This window comes from Podospora pseudoanserina, chromosome 1 (assembly GCF_035222485.1).
Source record: "Podospora pseudoanserina strain CBS 124.78 chromosome 1, whole genome shotgun sequence".
Lineage (NCBI taxonomy): Eukaryota > Fungi > Ascomycota > Sordariomycetes > Sordariales > Podosporaceae > Podospora > Podospora pseudoanserina.
In genome coordinates, this window is record NC_085920.1 from 3159273 (window position 1) to 3182074 (window position 22802).

Genomic DNA, 22802 nt, shown 5'->3' on the forward strand with positions numbered 1-22802 from the left:
CTGTCTTGAGCCCGGGTGATGGACGTGCTAGGGCACCTTACCTCGGACGATAGTTCCGGCAATTGTGTGAGAGAAAGTCTAGAACATTCACCGGTCGGTATTAACTTGGGGCGTCATAGCCGCGTTGTGGCGGCCATGTGGGCTCTGGAAAAAGAAGTCATTTATTTTTTCTTGTTGAGGAGGTAACTACCGGTAGGGTAAATCCTTCTTGCTCTCATTTATCACGACCATTGGCATGACATCGTTACGGGGTTGTTGGGTGTGTGATCCGGGAAAGTGAGGGTATAGAAGGGAGTTTTAAGACTGTTGTGTGAGGTCATTTACGGGCCAGAATTTTCATGAAGCATCTGGGAACAGAAACGTGGCGATATCTTTTGCTAGTCTTCTCTTTGTCGAGACTCAGAGGAGCAACGAGAGAGGTGCGGTAAAGTACCGGGTGACGTTGCCGGAGGGGGGAAGGTGGGTGGTAGTAGTAACGGTGATTTGTGGGGAGGTGAGTGGGGGGGGGAAGGGAGGGGTGAATACGATATAAGGTAGGGGTTCAGGGGTATTTAGTTGAGGTACAGGTCTGTGTGTGGAAATTGATTACGAGTGTGATAGAGGAAAAAAGCGTTGAAGATGTTCAGAGTGGGTAGTGTAAGGTAGAGAGAAGAAATAATGTATGGTGATTTGTTGCGGATAGGTAGCTGAGTCTGGCGAAGAGAGCGAGCGTGACGATATTCATTGAAAAAAGACAAAATGAAGAGATTAAGCAGATAGCCCGATATGAGCAAAAAGAATGGCTTCCCGCATTCCATAGACTAATTGATACACAAAGACCCAACGACGCCCCCTGAATTCAACTTTTCACCCGCACCGCCTGACCACCCCTTTTCCACCCCCCCCCTTTTTTTATTTTTTTTCAGCACCAGCAACCCTCGCTGTGTTCTCTATGCCTGAGGCCTGACAGTGATAACAGGATACGTAGGAATCGGCACCGGCACAAGCCTGATGCTAGTGCTGACCGGCGGCCTGCAAGGAGGAGCAGTGAATGTAGGCCACGGCTTGCAGTCAGGGAAGCATCTGTTTTCTTGATCAGTCTCTTCATTTCCACCGGCAGGATACAAGGAAGAGGGAGAGGGGATCTTACCCGCCATACATCATCCCACACTCATTGATGTAATCAGCACAAACCGTCATTCCGCTCCCGTTGCAAGTCGAGGGCTTGGCAGTGGATGTCGGGATCTTGGTCGTCACGGGCTTGGGGGTAGTGGTCGGCTTAGGAGTAGTGGTAGGCTTCTTGGAGGTGGAGGTGGGCTTCTTGGAAGTGGTGGTAGCCTTGGCAGTGGTGGTGGTCTTCTTGGTGGTGGTAGTCGCCTTCCTGGTGGAGGTCGTCAAGGTGCGCTTGGAAGTTGTGCTGGTTGTCTTCTTGGTGGTAGCAGAGGGAGTCAACTGGACCACCTTGGTTGTGACAACAGTGGAGGTGGCCGGGCAAGCGGGCGGCTTGGGCTTCTGGTCGGCCTTGCAGACGTTGTAGCAGCTATTATGCTGTTAATGACTTGCTGACTTGAAAGAAGGAAAAAGAGGCAAAAATACCCGCCGTATTTGACACCACAAGCATTCAGGGCGTCAAAGCAGATGATCCCGTCCACACAAGGCTCCTCATCGGGCACATCAACAGGGGCTGCTACCGCCAACCCTCCCAAGACAACAAGAGAAGAAAACAATGTCGTCAGCTGCATGGTGATGATGGGGTCAAGTAAGACAGCGGAGGCGTTCCAAGAGTCTAAGAAAGGAAGGTGAAGCGCAAGAAGTAAGGGGAATACGTGCTTGGGTTGACAGATGGCGTGGGACAAGACCAGACATATACGCTTATGCTGCACACACACGTAGGGCACTCAGACACCCCCCCCCATCCACAAGCCAGGATCTGGTTATAGAAACTTCAGCTTGCCAGCAAGCCAAGCAAGCAGCTGGAATGTAACCATGGGCCATCTGTTGTTTCTCGTGTTTTCATAAGCCCATAAACTTGCAACGGCCGGGTCTACTACCTTAGCTACGCTAGCTCAGATAGGAGTGTATAAAGAAGAGTAGCATGCTCGGTATTGACAATGGGATTCTTCCAGCCACTTGACATCAATCGTTGGTAGAGATTCATGCTACTACAGTGTCAAACGAGACGCCACAGAATGGAAGCCAAGCCGGATAGGTCTTAGAATCCAAGACAGAAAAGGGTAATTGAAGGACTGATATTCCGACTTACATACTTTTGAACTTGGATGTAGGGAGTAGCGAGTTAAAATCTTTGAAAAGGTAGGGTTGCGTACAATGTCTTAGCCTGCGTAAGTAATAGCCTAAGGTAAGCCGATCCCCCCCGGATTTTCGGAGCGGTTGAAAGGGGAACCATTCTTCTCCCACACCAAAAGCTCAACCCGCAAAAAAGTTCAGAACTAGAAGCATCCCTTCGGGATTGGCCCGCATGGACATTTCAAGGGAAACAGCAGCGCAGACAGCAAGGAAAACTCTCCGTCGTCCCAAGACAGGCACCATTGCAACCCAGTGTAAGGGTCCTTGCTCGGACATCAGAGGACCATTCCTCTGCCCTGCTGCCATGCGGGTGACATCCATTCACAACCGTCTCCCATGTTCCGGCAGTCTGCATGTTGCAGCCGTCGGGGGGGAGACTTGGACCGTAGCTCTTGGCATTGAACCTCGATGGCGTGTAGACTTACACATGTCCATACCGGACCGGCTTCGGTTCGCGTGTAGAATGTTCCCGTGGTTGGAGCAACCAAGGAGAACATGGCGAGTGTCCTTGTTCCTGAAATAGCTGTACGTCGCCCGCTCGACGGCTCTGTCCGGCACGAACTCCTGCTGCAACACAAACTTAATATCGACTGGCCGTCTGTGGTCCCACTGAGTCCTTCAACGAGAAGAAGGAAGAGAAGCAAAAGGCCAGGAGAAAAGTTGCGGCTGCGGTTGTCGACGGCTTCGTACGGACGGAGGGCGTGTATCCTATCTCAAAAATTAGTCCATGGGCGGTTCTCGTTAATTGTTTGTGCATCCGCGCGGCTGTCGGGTCCGTGAGTCGAAGAGGAAGGAGGCATTGTCAAACTCGGCGTGGGGTGGTGCTGTCTTGCTTGTCTGCCATGTGGTTTGACATCCATAGTCTGGGGAAAAACAACCGGGGAATATCTAAGCCACTGGCCCACGCTGGTGGGCTGTAAGTGTGTCTAACGGACATGAGGTCAGAAGTTGAAAACAATCTTTCTAGAACCGATGGAAGCCACCTGAAGAAGCCAAGTGTACCTGCCTCGCCTTAGGGGGCAATCTCGCCTTCATCTCCTGCCGCGGTACAAAAAGGAAGGCGACAGGAAGAAAGGGTTCGGTCAGCGTTCGCAGCAGAGAGGCAACACAAGCCGCAATGTACAGTCATCTGCCGACCTGCCGTTAGGGTTCTCGTCCAAGCATTTCGCTTCAGCATCCTCACATTTTCCTCCTAATTGCTTTCTGCGCGGATAGATGAGCCGATGAAGCCTTCAACCAGGTGTTTGGAGCTTCTAAAAATAATCCCCAAGGAAAAAGAAAAACAAAGCAGAAAACAATTTAATCAATTCCGATTTCTTGCGGGGGGGGGCCGAAGGGGCAAGGGAAAGAAAGGCTCTGGAAGAAACAAGATCGCCCAGAGATAGCGGTTGAATTGGCCAACGTCGTCGCTCAATTTGGCTTAATTGACTCCGGCAGTATGCCAAGGACGCATTGGCAATATCTAAGTCGGTACAACGAGCAAACAAAACGCGTGACGGTGACGTGTGGGGTTGTGCTTGCCATTTTATGTGTGCGAGGGTGCGTGTGTGTATGTGTGTGTGTGTGTGGGTAGTAGGAGGCAAGATCATCACGAGAGGGCAGCAGGACATGAGATAATGGCAAGGATGAGGGGTGTTGAGTGTGGTGGTGGAAGAGACGAAATTTCTGGTGATGATGTGATCAGTGAGGTGAAGACGACAGCGATACACAGACAAGTATATAAGACGACGCCACCGCTGGCATTGAACCGATATTATCACCATCACCATCACCAGCTCCAATAGCTTCATCAGACTTGAGTATTAGCTCCCTCCTCAGTTCTTCAAGCCACATCTTTCTCAGCACAGGGCCTCACCACCGGAGCCTCACCTAAACATCACCAAAAATGAAGTTCCAGGCCATCCTCATCGCCACCCTCTCGGCCACCGGCCTCGCCTCCCCCGTCCCCGAGCCTCAAGCCAAGCCCAAGTTCGTCCAGGCTTACACCCTCCGTCTCTCCTCGTAAGTTTCTTCACTTGATGAGCCTCCTACCCACCCCTTAACACAATTAACTTCCGACAACGACCCATATCCCTCTCTTTCACGCTCCCCCATCACCCCCAGTATGCCACCCCCTTAGCTAACCCCCCCAGGCGCACCCCCTCTCTAGACGGAAAACCCCTAACCCTCTCCAACACAACCCTCGGCATCTTCCCCTCCTCCCCCTCCACCCCCCTCTTCTACCCCATCCGCAACCCCCAAACCAACCTCCTCGAGCTGCACTCCCCCCAAACCTCCTCCGCCCTCGCCCTAGTAGGCACCCACGGCCTCCTCTCCCTCTCCGCCCTCCCGAACCCGGCCTCCGTCACCGTCCCCACCGGCACGACCCTCGACTGGCAAAACTTTGACCTCTCCGACGACGCCTCCGCCGGCTCCCTCACCTACGCAGGCAACACCAAGGACGGCTCCTGGGTCGCCTTCCCCGTCGGAAAGGGTCAGGCGGGCGAGTGGGCCGTCAAGTGGAAGGACGTCACCGCCACCACGACCCAGAACTACATCCCCGTCAAGGTTGTCTACGAGGTTGTCGAGGGGTTCCACATTACTGCTTAGATGTATATATCAGAGTTTAAAAAAAAAACCAAAGGGGGGAGGGGGGGCCGGTTAGTTTGCCAAGAGGATGATGAATGAAAGTTGGTGTTGTTTTGTTTATTTAGGGACCCAGCTGGGAAGGGGGAAAAAAGGAGGGGGGAAAAAGCTGTTTTGATATTGATGTTTTCTTACTACTTCTTTCCTTTCCATAACTTGAATCAAAAGATTGATCATCTTGGAGGAAAAAACCCATCGTTTCCGTATTTCATGACTGCATTACCCCTGAAACAAAAACAAAAAACAAAACGAAAACCTATCAAAGAGTTGAACAAGAAAGCATTTCCATTGCTGTTACTCTGACAAAGTGAAACTCCAACCATGCAGGAGACAAAGGTACAAGTTTACATATGTCTAGTTAGAAAAAAAGCATGTCCCCGACTAAACCCTTTCTGCGGACTAGACAAAAAAGAACCACGCACCACCCACCCAGGTCGTTCTTTTATTTTTCATATCCCAAACTCCCGTTTCTACATCACCACCTCTTCCCGCTCTCCCGTTACCCCCAAACCACATTAAATTTAAAAAGCCATCTGCTTCTTGATGGACTGGATGGCCTGGCCGGGGTTGAGACCCTTGGGGCATGTCCTTGTGCAGTTGAGAATGGTGTGGCAGCGGTACAAGCTCATCGAGTTGTTAAGGGCATCCTGGCGCTGGAGCGTCTTCTCGTCACGTGAATCGACAAGCCATCTGTAGGACTGGAGAAGGATGGCGGGGCCGAGGTACTCCTCCGAGTTCCACCAGTATGAAGGGCACGAGGTCGAGCAGCACGCGCAGAGAATGCACTCGTAAAGACCGTCGAGCTTCTTGCGGTCCGCCTTGGTCTGTCTGTACTCCCTTCCCTGTTTATCGTGTCAGTCGTCGTCTGCCGGAACACTCGGGGACATCTCATATATCGCGGGCAGCCTTACATCTGGGGCAGGGGTATCTCTTTGCAGGTAGGGCTTAATGGACTTGTACTGCTTGTAGAACTGGGTGAGATCGGGAACGAGATCCTTGACGACGTAGGTGTGCGGCAGAGGGTAGATCTTCATGTCGGCCTTGTCCTCGTTGGGGATGCGGCCTGTCGCGTATATATCAGCATCCACATGCGCTTTCTCAAAATCCTTGCTTGCTCCTCAGCCCCTCCTCCTCCTCCTCCCACCCACCCCCACCATATCTCAACTTCAAGGACTTGGACATACACAAGCAAGCCAGGGTGTTGGTGCCGTTGATGTTCATGGCGCAAGAACCGCAGATACCCTCTCTGCAGCTGCGGCGAAAGGTGAGGGTAGGGTCGATCTCGTTCTTGATGCGGATGAGGGCGTCGAGAACCATGGGGCCGGTCTTGTTGAGATCGAGGGTGTAGGACTGCATCTTGGGCTTCTCGGAGGGCTGGTCGGGGTTCCAGCGGTAGATCTGGAAGGTCTTGAGGTTGGCCTGCTCGGAAGCCGTGTTGTTCTGCTGGGCGGCGTCGGCGAGCTGGGCCATGCCGCGGAAGGCAGACGGGGCGGCGGCGGCCATGCGAAGCGAAGGCCTCGCGGCGGCGGCGCCCAAGAGAGCAGAAGCGGTAGAGCGGAGAGCGGCCATTGTCGTCGACGTCGGCTTCGGGGTGGCTGTGGTGGTGGTGCTAGGACCGGGTATCAAGTATCAAGGGGACAGAAATAAGGAAAAAAGGCCTCGGAAAAGGCAACAGCAACGGCTGTGGTTGAAGTTGGTGGTGGCACTGAATTGGTAGTAGAGGGTCATCAATCTTCACATTCGGTTTCCCGGAACACCTCGGCAAATTCTGACCAATAGTTGCCACCGAATTTCAATTGAAGCAACCGCGTCCACTGCCGTCCACGCCCGAGGACTCGCCCAAAGGAGCATAGTTGCTTATGTAACGCCCGTTTTGCATCTGTTTGAACTCTTTAAACTTTTGGGCGGCTCCAATTGCCACGGCCGAAAACGTCACTGCTTTCCGCGATCTGTCCAGCCCACGTCCCGATCTGGATGACTGGACAATGACGGCTCGAACAGCACATTCAGATCAAAATTTCCGACTGTTGAGTTGCGCCACTTGCATAAGAGCTGTATGGCCCCTGCGTGAGTCCATATGGCAGTTGTATGAGAAGTCATGAAGATATCGTGAGATAGTCCCACCCATTAGGACCACATACCTAAACTCATATGCAATGAGATGATATACACCCAACAAAGACAAAAAGACAAAAACATACCCTGCATCAGTCCTTCCACTTCTCCTCTCCAGGATCCCACCCCAAAACTTCCGGCTCAATATTCAAACTTTTCAACATCATGAGCATCGTGAAGCCCTCCGTATCATCCCCCTCCTCCCCTTTTTGATCATCCTCTTCACAATCCTCCCCCTCAAGCTCACCCCTGTAACCCTCCCTCTCCTCCTCCTCCTCCCCTCCCACCCCCTTTTTATCCTCCCCATCCCAATCCCCAAACCTCCTCTTCCTACTCTCCCTCCAAGCCCCCCCGCCCCCCATCCCATCCACCCTCCCCTTGACAACCTCAAACAACTCCTCCGCCGCCAACCTACTCGCCCCCTTCCACTTCCCAACCAACTCGCTCAGCTCAGCATCAACCTCCTCCCCAGGCCTCTTCCTCCGAGACGCCTCCTCAATTCTCTTAGCCTGCCTCACCTGCTCAAGCTCCTTCTCCACCTTCTTCATCTGTGCATCCAACTCCCTATGAGAGCGCTGGATTCGTTGCAATAATTCATCTCCCTCATTAGTAGACCTAGCAGTGTCCTGCTGCCGCTGCTTAAACGGCAAAGGCGTCGACACGGACTTGAAGCTTTTCTGGAGAAGTAAAGGTCTCCGGGCGGCAGCGCTGTTCGTCCCCAGCCTAAGCGGTGACGGATTGCCTGGTCGCGAGGGGGTTGCTGGGATTGATGATGATGTTGGTGGGCGAGACAAGCTGTCGATAGAGTGGCGAGACAGACTTGGCGATGCTTGTGTCGGGGTCGCATTGCTGGTGGTTGTGGATGGACTCTGCCGGTTGATCATTGGTGATCTGAACGGCTTCTTAAGAGTCGCATTCGCGGCGTCCACGCGCCGGCGTTTGGCCGAGGGGATGTTGGGGGTGTTTTGTGATGAGGCCATTGTAAGTTGATAAAAGAGTCGTTATTGGTCGTGATGCATTGTTCACTGTCGAGATGAGGCCGATCTTGACGGGTTGTTCGAAGTGTTGAGTTGTGTGATGTAAGCAGAAAGGTGTAAACTACTGGAGAGTTTGAACTTGGTAGGTGCTCAAGCACCGGGAAGGAGGCTTGATGACTGCCTCTCAGCCACGAAAATTGCCAGTTGTAGGAAAGCTAAATGAAATGGTCAGCATCGAGCTGGGATTGAGAAATGTCAACCCAAGAAGTGAGGATGGAATGGCTGGGACTTTGAAGCACACACCATCAAGACCACAAGTAACCCTAACCCTATCCAACCCTCGCCATCACCCCTCGACGACTTGCTCTCTTCGTCTGATCTTCAAGCTCCCAGGGACAAGCAGCAATATCTCATACTTCTTTGTCATGTTAAGATTCCAAGAAGCGTGATCATAGTTGAGATTCAATGCTGTCAGAACAAGTACCTGAGATTATTATATCTGCCCCCCATTCACCACCCATCGACGACGACAACAACTCATCTCAACCAAGTTACCCCCAAATAATCATTGCAGGCTCTCTTGATATTTACATCCATCAAGAGGCACACAGTCCCAGCATAACAAAACGACTTTGAAAAAGAAAACCAAACTTGGAGGGGTGAATAAGGTAAGAGAAAAGACAAAAAGTGAGCTCGAACGTGCGGCCTCCAGGTAGATACTTGAATGCCCAGATGGTTTTGGGCACGACCCCCTTATCGCTGATCCATCTGGTCAACGGGTAGATTTTTAACGTCTCATTCGGTCACTTGGTGACGGAAGGTGCGGCCGAAACCTTTGTATAAATACCGTGGTGGAAGGAAGGAAGGAGTGGCCGGATGTGTGTAAGGAAGGAGCGGCTGGTTAGTGTACAAGGAAAGAGCGATTGAGTTATGGGGAATTTAAAGAAGTAACATGAGTAGGAACTCCAAGTGAGATGTGTGACTGAGGAAGAGCAACTTCAGTGGGATTGAGAATAGCCAGACAATACAGGGTGAGAGCGTTTCGGTTATCGTGACGAAACACCCACATGTAGCCAGCCTCATTGCATATATTCTAGAAGCTAACTATCCTGACAAACCTCATTACTGTGACCATTTCCCGAGTGTGCTAATTACATTACCTCTCCAAAGTGGTCACCACTCAATACCCCTGAGCCTCAACAACCCCATACCTCACCAACCCCAACACAGCCCCAAAGATACACGCTACCGGCGGCTCAACCCCAAACCAAGCACCACCCACGTAGCTTCCCGCCGTAACAACCACCCACCAAGGATCATCCGCCAAACTCTTCCCCTGACTGAACCCCTCATCAATCCACCCAATCTGCCACAGTCTATACACGGCCGTGTAAATCAGCCCAACAGCAGCAGCATTCACACCCCTCAACGAGCTCTTCACCCACCTCCACCCCCTAATCGCACTCCAAAGACCCATGGTCCCATGAACAGTCCACAACCCAGGCAAGAAGATCGCCAAGAAACCCAAAAACCCTCCCAGCACCCCAGAATACCCCCCATTAATCGCCGTGAGGGTACCCAAGTAAACAGCAAAGTTGAAATTCGGCCCCGGAAACCCCTGGATAAGCGCCAGCCCAATCAAGAAGTCTCTAGGGGAAACCCAATTCTCCGCAACGATATACTCCCTCAACAGCGGGATAACCACCGGCCCGCCCCCAAAAATAATCGTACCCGCCAGGTAGAGGTTGCTAAACAGCCTATACAGCAACGGGTTTGCCGGGATGAGGCCACGAGTGAGCATAACCGCGACAAACGACGCCAGAAAAGCCACAATCAGCGCCAGCCCTGACTTCCAGGACATGACGCTGATCTGGTGGCTCCTCGGCACAACCCTCTCCTCTGCCTCTTCCTCCTCCCGTCTGAGCTGCTGTTGCGACTGCCCGTCCGCATTGTCACCCCCAGTTGAAACCCTCTCCCTGGTCCCCTTCCCATCCTCCTCCCTCACAACCTCCCTCTCGGCCCCCGAACCCCCCGGCACTCGTTGCTCCCTCAATTCCACCTCCCTCTCCTCATCTCTGACCTTCCCCTTCTTCACCTTGCTCACAACCCACAAAACCGGCCCATGCAACCACCTAAAATCCCACACCACAGCCACCACCCCCGCCGCCAGCATCAAAACGGGAAAGTACCATAGAGCATTGTACAACAACCCGGCCGCCGCGCCCAAATAAACCAACAACCTCGTCAGCTTGTCCGTAATAGCCTTTTGCGCCAATTGCACAGCCGCCAGAGCAATAATCCCAACAGTAGCCGCGTTGAGGCCAGATAGCAACGCATAAACCGCACGGGGAAGTGTTTCTCCAACGTTGGAGATACCAATCGCAAGACCAAACATCCCCAACGCACCGGGGAGCGACCAGAGGAAGAAGGAGAGGACGGCTGGGGGGAAGCCGAGGCGGAGGAGGTTGATGCAGTAGTGCATTTTTGTCGAGCCGGGGCCGGAGAAGGCTTGGCAGATGGAGAAGAGTTCTTGGTACTATTCACAAACCAAAACATTAACAATGACTATCTTAAGGGAAAAGGGGGCGGAATGGGACGTACGACTGTCTCGTCGATCCAGGAGAGTTTGGAGACGTATTTATCGTGGAACTATTGTCGTTGTTAGTTTATATCTATGATATGGAAATGAGGGGAGGCTTGTAAGGGGTGAAAAGAGGGAAACATACAATCTTGAAATGCACCGGCGGGCCACCAAAAGAGGTGAACCCCATGTACCAGTTCTCCTTGAAAGAAGTCCACATCCGAGGGCCGATCTCGTCGAGGTTGACAAAGTCCTTGAGACGCCATGTTGTTGGGTCCCAGCGGTGGGATTTGAGGCCCATTTTGGGTGGTTGTTGCTGTGTCGGTGTGGTGGTGATGGTGTTGAATGCGTGTAAGTCAGCGTGTGTAAGTGCCTTCCCGAATGATCAACCCCTCCAAAACACCAACACTTTCCCTGTCAAAGAGTGTGAGAAGGTCTGGTGAAAATTAATGTTGATACCCGAGCTGCTCACTCAAATATATACCCCCCCGTCTTCAACTCCCTTGTTGATCGCCGACCATCAAAGCGAACAAACACAGCAGGCTACCCCCCCACCCCCCCATCCCCATGTCCCAGATTCCCCTTCCCGTGCGCCAAGCATCGGCATCAAACTCCCATCCCATTGGCGCGACACCCATGACGCCAGAGCACGTGTACACTTCCCCAATCCCATTGGCCAATTCTCAACACCACAACTTGTCATACACTTTCGGCGAGATGGTTTAGGAAAGGCTCAAAACCAAATCAAAACGTCGGTATTGATACAAGGCTGATGATGATATCTTTCTCTGTCTCTCTCTGTGTGGATGTGTCTCTCTGCTGTGAACCACAAAAAGTCCCCAAAAACACTCAAAAAACCCCAAAGGAATATGTACCAGTAGAAGCGAACGACACACACACACACACAACCACAACGACAACAACCCATAACGTACACACATTTCCTTCCGTCCATCTACCCAAACCAACGTGCCATACCAGCTAGCACTGTTTTCCATCCATCCATCCAAAAAAGACACGCTGATTTCCTCCCAGTTGAATAATTCGCAACACAGACGCTTCCCATCAAACCCCCCAACCAACCCCCTGATCCAATCCAACCAACCTTCATAATATACAACATTGTTTCGCTTCTTCCCTTGCATCATACATCCGATCGCTTTGCTTGTTCTTCAACTCCGAGATCTGTGCCATCCCTCCGATGTTGAATGTTTGTGTTCTTCCTGCCTCCCTTTCAACACAAAAAAAAAAAAAACCAAAAGAACAAACGCCAACCATTGTTCATCTCTCTCAAAACATGCTCCTTATCCCAAAACAAACCCTTTAAACCCCAAGGTCCCAACCAAAACCAAACCAACCCTAGATGCTGATTTTTAAGCCGGCTTTTTGTAACCCGAAAACAGAAGCTCCGCAAAGCATTCTCCAAACAAACAAATGAAAAGGTTAATGTGTTCACTTTCACTAGGCATCGTGAACCTCTCAGTGGTGTCGCTTGCTAACAGGCATATGCCCATCATAATCCCACCCTCGCTTCAGCCCACCCCCAGCCTCGTACACGCTCGCCACCGACTCTTGCCACATGGCCGGTGTGACAAAGTTCTGCACCGGAGCCGCGGCGGCCGAATACTGCGCTGCTGCCGCCGGCATGGGCTGCTGCTGCTGTGCAGCTGTCCTAAGCTGCGCCTGCACCGCGTGCATGTCGTGTATGCTCGCCGTGTCCGAGGCGCCGGATGAAGCGCTCATCGCACCACCACCACCACCACCCTGTCCCCCTGTTGGTGACGACTGGACTGGAGGGGTGCCGAACGAGGTGTTCCATTGGCTATGAAACAGTCAGTACAACTACCACTGGTGGTTCCCTCAGTTGTGTCACTTACTCAAAAATCCGCGACGGGTTCCACGCAGGCGGCGCCTCTGCCAAAGCCAACGACGACTGCGGCACGGCGGCCGGTGCCTGAGCGCCATGGCCGGAAGGCATCATTCCGAGCGACTGTACACCGGGAGAGGAGTCACTCTTGCTGTCCAGCGGGCCGACGGTGGAGATGGGTGTGATGGGGAGGCTGTAACTAACTTGCGAGTGTGGCACCTGCGTGTCCAAGAGCCTGGGCTCGGGCGGGCTGGGGTGCGAGTTGGAATGCGGGCTACCGTACGGGAAGCTTGGCTTCAGCACGAATGGCTTCCGGACGTCCGCAGAAAAGGCCTCCCGCACCGAGTCGATCTGCCTCTGCATGTCCGGCATGGGCCACGAGCTCATGCACTTTTCCAGGATCCTCATGTGGCGCGTAAAGTACTCCCTGGCTTCCGAGTTCAGGTCTGGGTCTGGTGATGTCAAGGCAACCTGTACGTAGCAGGCTTGTCAGCAAAAAGAAGTTCAAAGCATTTGGCATATGAAAGGGTCGACGTACGAGGTGTAGGACAATGCATGCGAGCACCGCGTAAATGGTAAAGTTGATGCCCCGCTGCATGCACAGCAGTCCGTTCAGTCCGTACGCGCCCATGACAGCCTCCTGGAGTCTGCACAGCATCTTGGCTGCGTTGTACGACACCAGCATGTGGTGTTTCCATTGGCCCCCTGGCGTGGAAGGGGACAAGAAGGCGAGCTGAGGCCTGTTGAACAGGATAATCGACAAGTAGTAGTACGAATGGACGTTGCCGACAAAAGCTGAAGGCAGCCACGGCGGTGAGCCGTTGGCTGGATAAGTTATCGACATGTCTGCCGGTATCTCAGCCAACCAAGCATCGAGAGCCGGGCTGATCTGGACGAAATCGGGATCGAGGCCCCATTCCTTGACCTCCTTGCTCTTCTTCAACCGCCCGTACACCACCACCATGCGGCTGACGTTGCGAACCACTCTGGCGAGGTAGGTGAAGTTGCGCGAAACGTGGTACTCGGATTCATCTTGGTTGGGTAGCAGCCTCGGCACGTTGAAGTCCACCGTGTCCTCCTCGACCTGAAAATCGGTTCGCCCTACTCTACTCGTCAGCTTTCTATGCGCAGCACAAACCACAGGTAGCACTCTGCCGTGTTGCCATACCCTGAGGAGAACCAATCATCATCTCCACCGTGAATAGTGTCTGCCAAATTCTCGTCTTCAGGGCACACTCAGATGGGCTCGACCCACAAGACCTGCCGTGTCGGTGGTCTCCGTAATGCTCATCCAATCCCAAGTCCTTGCCCAACTGGACACACTGCTCGATGCTCATCCATGAACGGTAATAGTAGCCTCGCTTCGGTGCCGATTCGCGGGCCTTCAGAAGAATCATGAGTGCCTGTAGCGTGCTGAGGCGAGGGATATCCATGAAAGAGTCGGCGTGGCGGGTGGCGAGCGCGAGCCACTGTTGCCCTTGGGCCGGTTCGTCTGCTAACCGGCCCGAGATGGCAAACATGGCTTCCAAAAGAAGGGGCGATATCGATTCCCTGTTGTCGTGCCACTGTTGATAGAAGTGGGCTTTATCCAAAACGGGCACATAAGGATGGGCATTCGTAAAGTACAGGTCCAGGTACTGAAGGACGGTGTCGTCGTCCGGCATAAGCTCTGGCGGAATTCGAATTTTGGATCCTCCCAAACCAGCTGTGAGTGGTGGCAACAAACTCTTGTATTCGTCGCCCTCCTCCACGACGGGATCTTCTTCCCTCATCGATTGCATCTTGCTGTTTAGATAGGGCGCTGTCCCTGCCTCGTTAACCTTCAAGGACCCTAACAGGTCGGCCAAGTCTTGTTGTGCATATTCTGACTGGTAGGTGTCCGCCGGAGATGCTGGATGTGATGGTTGTTGCATCGGCGGTGTTGGAAATGCGGCCTGGGCGCCATACTGGTGATCCACAACATTGACAGCACTGACGGCGTGATGCACAGGTTGATATTGTAGATTGTGAGGGACTGTCTGAGAATCGGAATACTGGACCGCATGGTAAAGGGCTGATGTGTCCTGGTAGGATGTCTGCGGCGCATAGAGGTTAGGTTTTGGTGCATGTCCTAGGAGCTGTTGTTGATCTTGTAGTGGTAGTGGCTGTCGGAAGCCCTCATGCACATGCGAGGTCTCAAACTGGGATCGTGGTGGTTCGTAGACCTGAGGTTCAGACGACCCGTCGAAGCCGTTCGGACGAACACAGACAAGTTTCAGGCGTATGCATGCTGAGCAGGGCCAGGTGTTTGTGGTGGCAGCGTCACACTTGATCTTTCTCCTCCGGCATCCCTCGCAAGCTCTCATCACTGTATGCGCGAGTCAGTTTGATACATGGGGGGCACTAGCGGGGGATGAGCGCTGATCCCATACCCTTCAACCGCTTGTGACGGTTATGTTCGTCCACAAAGACATAGTCTAGCTCAACGGTCAGATAACAGAGCCAAAAAAAGGGGAGGGAGGGGCGCACTCTTTTGCGTCTCTCGTGGTTGCTGCTGATAAGCCGGAGGCGCAAAGCTGAAGCTCCCCATCTGGGAGTTTTGAGGGAGCAGCCGGCGCACTGTAGGGTCGTTGGACATGGTGGTGGTGGTAGTGATGATGATGAACGGTGGGATGAAGCGTCTTGCGCAGACGTTCGCAGCTATGCGCTGATGATGGACGAGAGAGAAGGCGACTCCACATTCAAGTCATCCGATGATAAGAGGGCAAAAAGCAATGCGCGCACAGCCGTGGTATCGGGTCGCTGGGTCGAGGTGGGCGGCCGGCGCAGGGTTGGCGTGTGTGTCTCCAGTGAGCAGTGGGCAGTGAGCAGCGGTCCAATGTCGAGGCGGCAAAGGAGGGGGAGGCGAGATCTCTCTTCTCGACCACAGCACAGCAGCGGCAACAAGTTCAAGCAGTAGGCAGACAGACGTAGTGGTAGTAGCAGGAGTGAAAGCGTGTGTGTGTGAGTGGACGTCGAGGGGATTTTAGCCAAACGCGTGTACAGAGTGATTGTCCTGATGCCCTGGTCGGCGAAGACGAGCTAGTAATAAGGGTGGTCCCAGGACCTCCTGGACGTCGAGCGAAGGGGTAACCCTGCCCAAAGGACCCGGCACGCCTGTCTTGATCAGGACCTCCACAGCACACCTGCAGGTGCACGAATCTGACAAGCTCGCTATGGGGAATTTCCCTCAGCGTGAGAGGGCCCCCAGGAACTGAGGGAGATACTGTAGGGTATGTAATCGAAAGCGAGCTGCTGTTGCTGTCGCTGTGTAGGCGGAGAGTTGGCAAGAGCCAGTTCAGACTTTGCGCAGCGAGTACGAAACAGTGCGGCGCAGACAAGTGTCCCCCTCATAGACCAGCAGTGTCTCTGATAATGATGCTTGTGATATTGGCATGAACAAGGCCGGCCGTTCAGAAAATGCAAAAAAATGCAGTTCATTTCCAGAGAAGCTAGTGTAGGTGTATCTAGCTAGCTGTGCTAATTCAAGAGTGGCCAACCTCACAGGCAACACACTCCAAGGCAGGAGGACGGGAGGAGGAGGGGTAGAGTGAAGACATCAGGGGCGTTGGGATAAAGAAGAGCCCGCGTCTCCAGGTCTCCCCTCGAGTGTGGATGGCAAACCGGGGACCCCCAGGGTTTTCCCATCTTTTTCCAGGTTGACCGCACGAGCCACCCCCAAGCCAGGGTCTCGGAATCTCCAGTGGAAGGCCGCTGTGTGTGAATCGAGCATTGCTTGTCCACTTGTCGTCCATCGTCCCTAAATTGCTGGATATCCACCCACTAACACCAAATCGTTGCTTTGCATATCGCGGCAGTTCGCGCACGTCAACCACCTCTTTTTTTCCCTCGGTCGATGACGGGAACAGTCTTTCTGTACTGACATCATGTCTTGCTGAGAGCATGCTCTCGTAATATTCGGACTTAGGAGATACCGCCTCTCTATTCTCGTGCCACGTTCCCAAGTCGTTTCTCGTTCCTCGTTTAGGTTCTCGTTTTCCCGTCCTTGGTTTCCCCATGGCCACACCGTATTTGCTGGCTTCCTCGATGGCCCCGCGCCGATCCCCATGGTCCGGCGCCCGTGGTGGACAAGCGGTACCTTAACAAGCAGGATTCTACTATGCTTGGCTTGGGAAGGACAAGGAAACACACCGCAACGCGACAATTCTGCTGAGCTACACAGTATTACACGACAGGTGCCGTCGCTAGGGACAGTGAGTGGCATGGCATGGCATGGCGAGGCTGGGCGACGTAAGCGGGGTGGCAGCCGCAGCACACTCGCATGCAATGTGCGATTGCAGCGCAGTCAGCCCGGTAACGTGGGGAGCCCTTTACCGTGCCGCCTGCCCCTGGCGGGAACGGGTAAGCCCCAGGCTAACGACACATCATTCATGCGATATAAAGTACAACCAGTTTCTAGGAAAACCACGGCTTGTCCGTTGTTTAACGAGTAAATTGCCTTTTCAGCGTGCCCAATGGCTGAGTCAATGAGCTCGTATGCTCATGGCAACAGTGCCACAGCAATACCGCAGACTACCCTACACCGAGGCCCGCCGAGGGCGTGCCTCTGACGCCTGGTGCTGCAAGCCAGTCTCTGGGCGCTGCGTGACTGACAGTTGCGGACAGGAGGAAACAGGCTAGCGAGAACCGAGCAGCCGTCATCCAATCTTGACAAATGAGAGTTGCAGCGCCCTCTTGCCACGACGCATCCCCAAAAGCACCGCGATACCGCCAGAAAACAGTCTCACGGACACTTCCGGGCGGAGACGGTTATTCCTCGTGGGTCGTCAGGGTAGTCCTTCCGTGACTCTGGGCGAGCCTGGTGACCCCTGAAGCGCGTGGTGTCTGGGTGCTGAAACACATCGCGAACCTTTCTTCAAACATCACAACACATGTCAGGGGAAGCCATGGGGGAAGCGGTGAGCTCCACTGACACGCCCTCATCAGCACTCTGCGCCAGCAGCGTCTCTCTTCCCCTCACACAAATCTTGCGCAAGAAAAGACGGCAATGGCCGTGACATGAGGTGGTTGTCTGGGAGTTGGGCCCGCGAGACTATCCGAACCCAGTGGCTGGGCATCGCAAGCCCTTGCCCGTCACCGTTTTCGATGGAGATGCCCAGCATGCGGATATACTGCGGGAGAATTAAACCTCCTTCTCTTTCGAGCCCGAAAAACACGTGCAGATGTACACACGCACGATATCGACCTGCCTCCTTCTGAAGCCTTTCATCATTCCGTCAAGGCGGACCCTGGTCAAGGAACCTGTCAGTTGATCGTCTTTGACAAATGATGGATGCAAGTCGGTCCTCGTTTTCTGTAGATCGATCTTACCAAGATAGCGTACCACGATGTTGCCTTGCTATTGTTGATGAGTCTACTGTGGTCCAATGGCTAGTGTATTCGTGCAGCATGCTCCGTAACCCAAGAATCAACATGGATCGTTTCGGTGTGTGGTCTCGCCCATCCCATGTCTTATCACATGCTCATGTTCTAGACGCGAGGGGGTGGGGCGGTGACAACGCTCTCCAGATCGAGAGCATGCCGAGGGACGGAGGATGAAAGAGATGATGGCTTTCCTCTTTCGATGTCATGAGAATTGCCGGTTGTTCATTCTTGCGTTCTTGAACACTCTTTAGTGGCTGTGTGGTTATCGTTATCACAAATATCTGGGGAAGGCAGTCGGTAGGGCAGGGTGTACGGTACCGAGCAAAGCCGCTACAGTACAACGGGCCCCAAGTTCTTCGATCTTGACCATTGATTACGTTGGAAGCAACCCCCCCCCAGGACGACCCATGTACCCACATACTGTGCTCCGTTTGTGAAACGGCCATCGAGTACATAAACGGCAACGTAGGGCCCATCAATCAGTCAAAGAGCTCGCAAGCATGGTCTCTTCTTGGGCATGCTTGAGAGTCATCGTCTGGCCCGACTGGATGTTCCACTCGGCCGAGACTCATAGGACCTGCTGCAAAGAGAATCCAAAGAGGGAGCCCCCCAAGAGACGTCGGGGCAAGATGTGATGGCTAATCCAGTCTGGAGTAGCTTCGGCAGCTCCCAGGCACAGACGGCGGACGGCAGGCGATGTTGAATTTAAGGTTGGAGATCACGGATCCCAAGGCATTTCTTTTGCTCCCATCATGGCATCTCCCAGGCCCGTTGTAGAAGGAACTCCGGCGAGGCTGCGTCATTTCCGTAGGTACCGGCTTGGGACGCGGGGATGGCTTCTGCCAGGTGGCCGGCGACGGGAGCCATGCCACAGGGCGCCAAGAGCAACGTTTTTTTGCGGGCATCCTTCTTGAAAGCTTCCACGCAGGGGTCGTCACGGAAGGCCCCGCACCAGCAGCCGTATTCGGGATTACCATCTGAACATCTACTGAACACACCCCACGACACCCCATGTCTGAGATGCATGAATATGCGATTTCGCTATGAGCCGCCGTGATCGTCCACATAATATGGCGATTGGGCCTTGGTGAAATGCATATGGCCGACCGGACATTCCGCAGTTACAGGGAGGTGTCCAAGGAGATGGTTAGAAAATCATGTCATTCGAGAGATTATAGAACGCGGCATTCTCCGGCAACCAGCGGCTTGGATGCAGTCCCGAGCGGAAAAACGGTGCACCCGGCTCTTTCTTGATGGCTCGGTAGTTGGCCCCACCCTAACCTGGAACCTCCAGCGAACGCTCAGAGCAGGTCGTTGCCCCTCCTAAACCGGAGCATCCATCCATCGCCTGGAGTACATGTCATCATTTCAAACAATTATCTACTTTGATAGAGCACACATCTCACACAACAGTCACGGCACCTCAGATTCGTGGAAGCACGCCAACCGAATCTCGGCACATTAACGCCCAAGCAGCAAAATCCGTACCTAGGCCACGAAACCCCGCCTTCAAAATGCGCGAAGTCGACAACGCCAACCCCTCCATCCTCAACGTCTCACAGCTTCCGAGCAGAAGTCGGAAAGTGACCACACCGAGGCAGGGACCGGACTCGAAATGCGACAACATTGTCTATTCTAAGCGTCCATGGCTGTGTGGGTCATCCTCATCAGAGGATGAGGACCTCGAGGAGGAGTACGGCGAGGACCCTGTGGATGCCCAGGACATCTACGGTAAGCACCACACCCACCCCTCATTACTCATTGCTTTTCGCATTGCATATACATCGTTGGCTAGTTTCGATTTCCTCTGTTTGGTTTGAATGCACATCAATGCCGCTTTGATGCTCAGTGTTTTAAATAGATCGTGTTGGCGATCACGCAGCTGACGTTTCGCAGACCTTATTTCCCCAATATCAGACCCCGAACACCCTCATACTCTGGGGCAGCTCTCGGTGGTCCAACTACCTGACATCCACCTGACTCCTCCGCCCACTGAGCGCCGAGGAGACAAACTGGTCACGGTCACTGTTGATCTGACACCTACCGTCAACCACTGCTCTCTTGCCACTGTCATCGGTTTGGCAGTGCGGTACCGGCTGGAGCAGACCCTGCCGCCCAACTACCGCTTTGATGTGAGAATGAAGGATGGCTCTCATGCCCAGGATGACCAAGTCAACAAGCAACTGGGTGACAAAGAGAGAGTCGCCGCGGCTCTGGAAAACGACACACTGAAAGGCATGCTCGACAAGATGCTCGAGACATGCGTGTAACTTGATGTGGAAATTCAAGGTCTCACACTTGCTGATGCGACTATATATTTTGTCGTTTTACGCCATCGACTTGCTACATAGCAGGCCATTCACCGAGGTCAACCTTCAGTCCAGCACAGGGGTGTGTCAGCACTGTCGGATTCAGACCCTGGATAGGCACACCCCTTCCCAGGTGCCTTGTTCGAAGCCCCTGTGTACGTCGCTTGCGATTGGCGGGACAATCTCGGGCTTGTGATCCTCCTCCCCCCCTCCGCCTAGAGCCCGCCCACTCGGGACAGTTCCAGGTTCTCTCCTGCGAGTCTTCTTGCGGCCCGTGGGGGAGCAAATTGATGAAGTTTGAACCAGGGGTCAGCCGGCGAACTGGCTTTTCGACATCGACACAGATCGCCTCTTCCCGTCTTTGATATATGCAATACACAATGTCTGGATGACGGATAATATTCTCTTCATCATGTTCAATGTGCCAAACATGCTGTGCTCTTTCAAAATGCCATTGCAGTTGCACCAACAAGCCACGCCCAGCAAACCCCACGCTGCGAATGAACTGCCCTTTCTAGAATCTCCATCCTTCAAGGGTTTGCTCGCCCAGTTAGAGGCGTCTTCTGGTCCGTGGAATCAACTCAGGTCCAGCCACATCTTGTCACGCAAGCCGCATCACGCCATGTACCTCAGACCCTTGTCCCTGAGGTTACTTGACTATTTTACCGACTTGGTAGACGCGTGTGCGTCAATATGTCTGTTTGCACTTCACTGGAGGGCAGCGGCGGCCAGAGTTACCTTGGGGGAGATTTCCCATGATCGGTTCCAAAGATTCCCACATCCCGAAGAAATGGTCCCCGAGATCCTAGTCTACCGGCGAACACCCTCCTTACAAGTGCTACCTATGTCCCACTTGTAGGATACAGCCCTCATTGTGAATGAGACAGTTGCCGTTTCCTAAGAACAGGGCACCTCTTGACTTTAGGGCATCGGATGCACTGCTGTGTAGTAGGTGTTGACCTATTTACCTTCCCCTTACTCACACCGAAAGGATCATCTGCGGTGGATGCATGCTGGCTGGGGTGTTATCAAGATTTATACTCGCTCCTATTTTCTTGATTTTAGTTATCAAACCATTGCAACGACATAACTGCCGCCAACTATTGCCGTTTGGTCTAATCATACCGGATATCATAACGCGTCTGCATACACTCCTGCCATCACATGATTTTTGGCAAGGGAAGCAACTAACGTGACTAAGCGCTAGATGTTTCGAAGAGAATGTGGACAAGACGCCCCAGTTTCTTTTTTTTCTTTTTTTTCTCTCAAACATGCTCGGTTATTTTTCCTCCTCAAACGGTCCGGGTGGCAGGATTAACGGCCCGCCGTTGTGAGCCTTGGCTACAGAAGCGCTAGTTTCACGAAACTTATTACAAATTCTCCTATCACAAAGCACAAATGGGAAATTCCGCGCGCAATAAAGACGTGCGGTGGAGTTAGGGGGAGAGAGAGGCGGTCTGGATCGTGTCATTAAATCAACCTGGGGGAATTCTAGCAAGCAAGCTAACACTAGATAACTAACTGACGTGTTCGGTACCAAAAAGAGCATCTTGTTCAGAATGGTAGCGAGGTGAATGTATATGATTTTCACCTGTTGGAAAAACCCAAGCATGTGAATATCCCATTTCACCTTATCATCATCAACAAAAAAAAAAACAAGTTATCATCAGACGGACAGCTTGTCATCAGTCCGCAGCACATCCATGTCTCCCACGAAGGGCCCCATCTTGTCCACCATGTGCGTTGCAAGCGCCTAACAATGCAAAGGCACACCGTTTTCTGTCTTTTTGTTTTTGGCGAGATGGCCCCAATACAACGCTTAACAGTTGAGATATCCCGCAAAAAGGACTCCACAACAAACATAACAAAAATCCTGCATATGTAAGGTATCTACGCTGGGGGAAGAATGCAACAAGGGGCTCCTCCTTCGGTAGAGTTTATCCTTTCCAACCCAACCCCTTCAGTGCTTTACATACCCACCTCCCTATCTGGGCGGCGTACATAATCGACACAAACGAGGACCCCTGGGAGAGGGAAAATGCTACAGTGCACATAGACCCTGGCTGCAGGTAGGGGAGGGAGGTTATATGCCAGGGGGGGATGATGATGAACCTGAGTCAAGAGAGGACAGACAGTGGTAGTTTTCATGACGGGGGAAACATCATGGCGTCATATGGGGTTTGGGGTGCTCTGGAAGGGAGGGGATTGGTACCTTGAATGAGCAGTAGCTACGTGGGCGTAAAGGGAAGGTCACGAACAACATCAATCATCACACCCACGAGTAGAAAGCGTATGTGCCTGACGGGATGGGATGGAAAACCTTCCTATGGCGTCATACTTCCCCTTCAACATTGACCAACTCTATCCGAGACAAAGCGAAAAACCGGGGAAGAAGCCTTTGGATGAGCATCCGAAGTTGGAAGGTGAGTAACACATCTACAGCGTGGGGGGTCTAAAACGCAAGAATCATTCGCACAGCATAAGATGGCAGTAGCAATCAGACAACAACACAGTGGGCAAGTTATGTCAAGAGTACAGACCTGACTGCAACTCCCCGGTGGTACATGGGAACAAAAACGGCAGTTGAAACTATCATACAACCCCCCCTTCACATGTGTAAAACATGGGACATACAAAGC

The 22802-nt window shown here is 53.0% G+C and overlaps 8 protein-coding genes across 8 annotated transcripts; 2 read left to right on the plus strand and 6 right to left on the minus strand.

The window, feature by feature from the left end:
* Nucleotides 1-693: 693 nt before the first annotated feature.
* QC764_108912 (uncharacterized protein) lies at nt 694-1721 on the minus strand (the record flags this gene model as incomplete). The annotated part of the gene is made up of 3 exons (XM_062942158.1): nt 694-1062; nt 1130-1519; nt 1576-1721. The coding sequence occupies 3 exons, from the start codon at nt 1719-1721 to the stop codon at nt 930-932; spliced, it is 669 nt and encodes a 222-aa protein (XP_062805081.1). The 3' UTR covers nt 694-929.
* Nucleotides 1722-2035: 314 nt separating this feature from the next.
* QC764_0010780 (uncharacterized protein) lies at nt 2036-2386 on the minus strand (the record flags this gene model as incomplete). Its single annotated transcript, XM_062939876.1, has 2 exons — nt 2036-2138; nt 2307-2386. The coding sequence occupies 2 exons, from the start codon at nt 2384-2386 to the stop codon at nt 2036-2038; spliced, it is 183 nt and encodes a 60-aa protein (XP_062805082.1).
* A 994-nt stretch (nt 2387-3380) lies between these two features.
* QC764_108915 (uncharacterized protein) lies at nt 3381-4985 on the plus strand. Its single transcript, XM_062942159.1, has 2 exons — nt 3381-4287; nt 4419-4985. Exons 1-2 carry the CDS (start codon nt 4172-4174, stop codon nt 4873-4875), a joined length of 573 nt encoding a protein of 190 aa, XP_062805083.1. The 5' UTR covers nt 3381-4171; the 3' UTR covers nt 4876-4985.
* A 58-nt stretch (nt 4986-5043) lies between these two features.
* Nucleotides 5044-6480, minus strand: SDH2 (succinate dehydrogenase complex, subunit B; the record flags this gene model as incomplete). Its single annotated transcript, XM_062942160.1, has 3 exons — nt 5044-5753; nt 5823-5974; nt 6096-6480. The coding sequence occupies 3 exons, from the start codon at nt 6478-6480 to the stop codon at nt 5433-5435; spliced, it is 858 nt and encodes a 285-aa protein (XP_062805084.1). The 3' UTR covers nt 5044-5432.
* A 638-nt stretch (nt 6481-7118) lies between these two features.
* Nucleotides 7119-8006, minus strand: QC764_108940 (uncharacterized protein; the record flags this gene model as incomplete). Its single annotated transcript, XM_062942161.1, has 1 exon — nt 7119-8006. The coding sequence occupies one exon, from the start codon at nt 8004-8006 to the stop codon at nt 7119-7121; it is 888 nt and encodes a 295-aa protein (XP_062805085.1).
* A 966-nt stretch (nt 8007-8972) lies between these two features.
* On the minus strand, nt 8973-11112 carry QC764_108950 (uncharacterized protein). Its single transcript, XM_062942162.1, has 3 exons — nt 10730-11112; nt 10605-10652; nt 8973-10539 (listed from the first exon to the last, which is right to left on the minus strand). The coding sequence occupies exons 1-3, from the start codon at nt 10883-10885 to the stop codon at nt 9184-9186; spliced, it is 1560 nt and encodes a 519-aa protein (XP_062805086.1). The 5' UTR covers nt 10886-11112; the 3' UTR covers nt 8973-9183.
* Nucleotides 11113-11316: 204 nt separating this feature from the next.
* QC764_108960 (uncharacterized protein) lies at nt 11317-19335 on the minus strand. The gene is made up of 6 exons (XM_062942163.1): nt 14960-19335; nt 14863-14907; nt 13620-14798; nt 12990-13552; nt 12462-12922; nt 11317-12406 (listed from the first exon to the last, which is right to left on the minus strand). The coding sequence occupies exons 1-6, from the start codon at nt 15066-15068 to the stop codon at nt 12064-12066; spliced, it is 2700 nt and encodes an 899-aa protein (XP_062805087.1). The 5' UTR covers nt 15069-19335; the 3' UTR covers nt 11317-12063.
* On the plus strand, nt 18975-21376 carry QC764_108970 (uncharacterized protein). The gene is made up of 2 exons (XM_062942164.1): nt 18975-19585; nt 19751-21376. The coding sequence occupies exons 1-2, from the start codon at nt 19369-19371 to the stop codon at nt 20122-20124; spliced, it is 591 nt and encodes a 196-aa protein (XP_062805088.1). The 5' UTR covers nt 18975-19368; the 3' UTR covers nt 20125-21376.
* Nucleotides 21377-22802: the final 1426 nt, after the last annotated feature.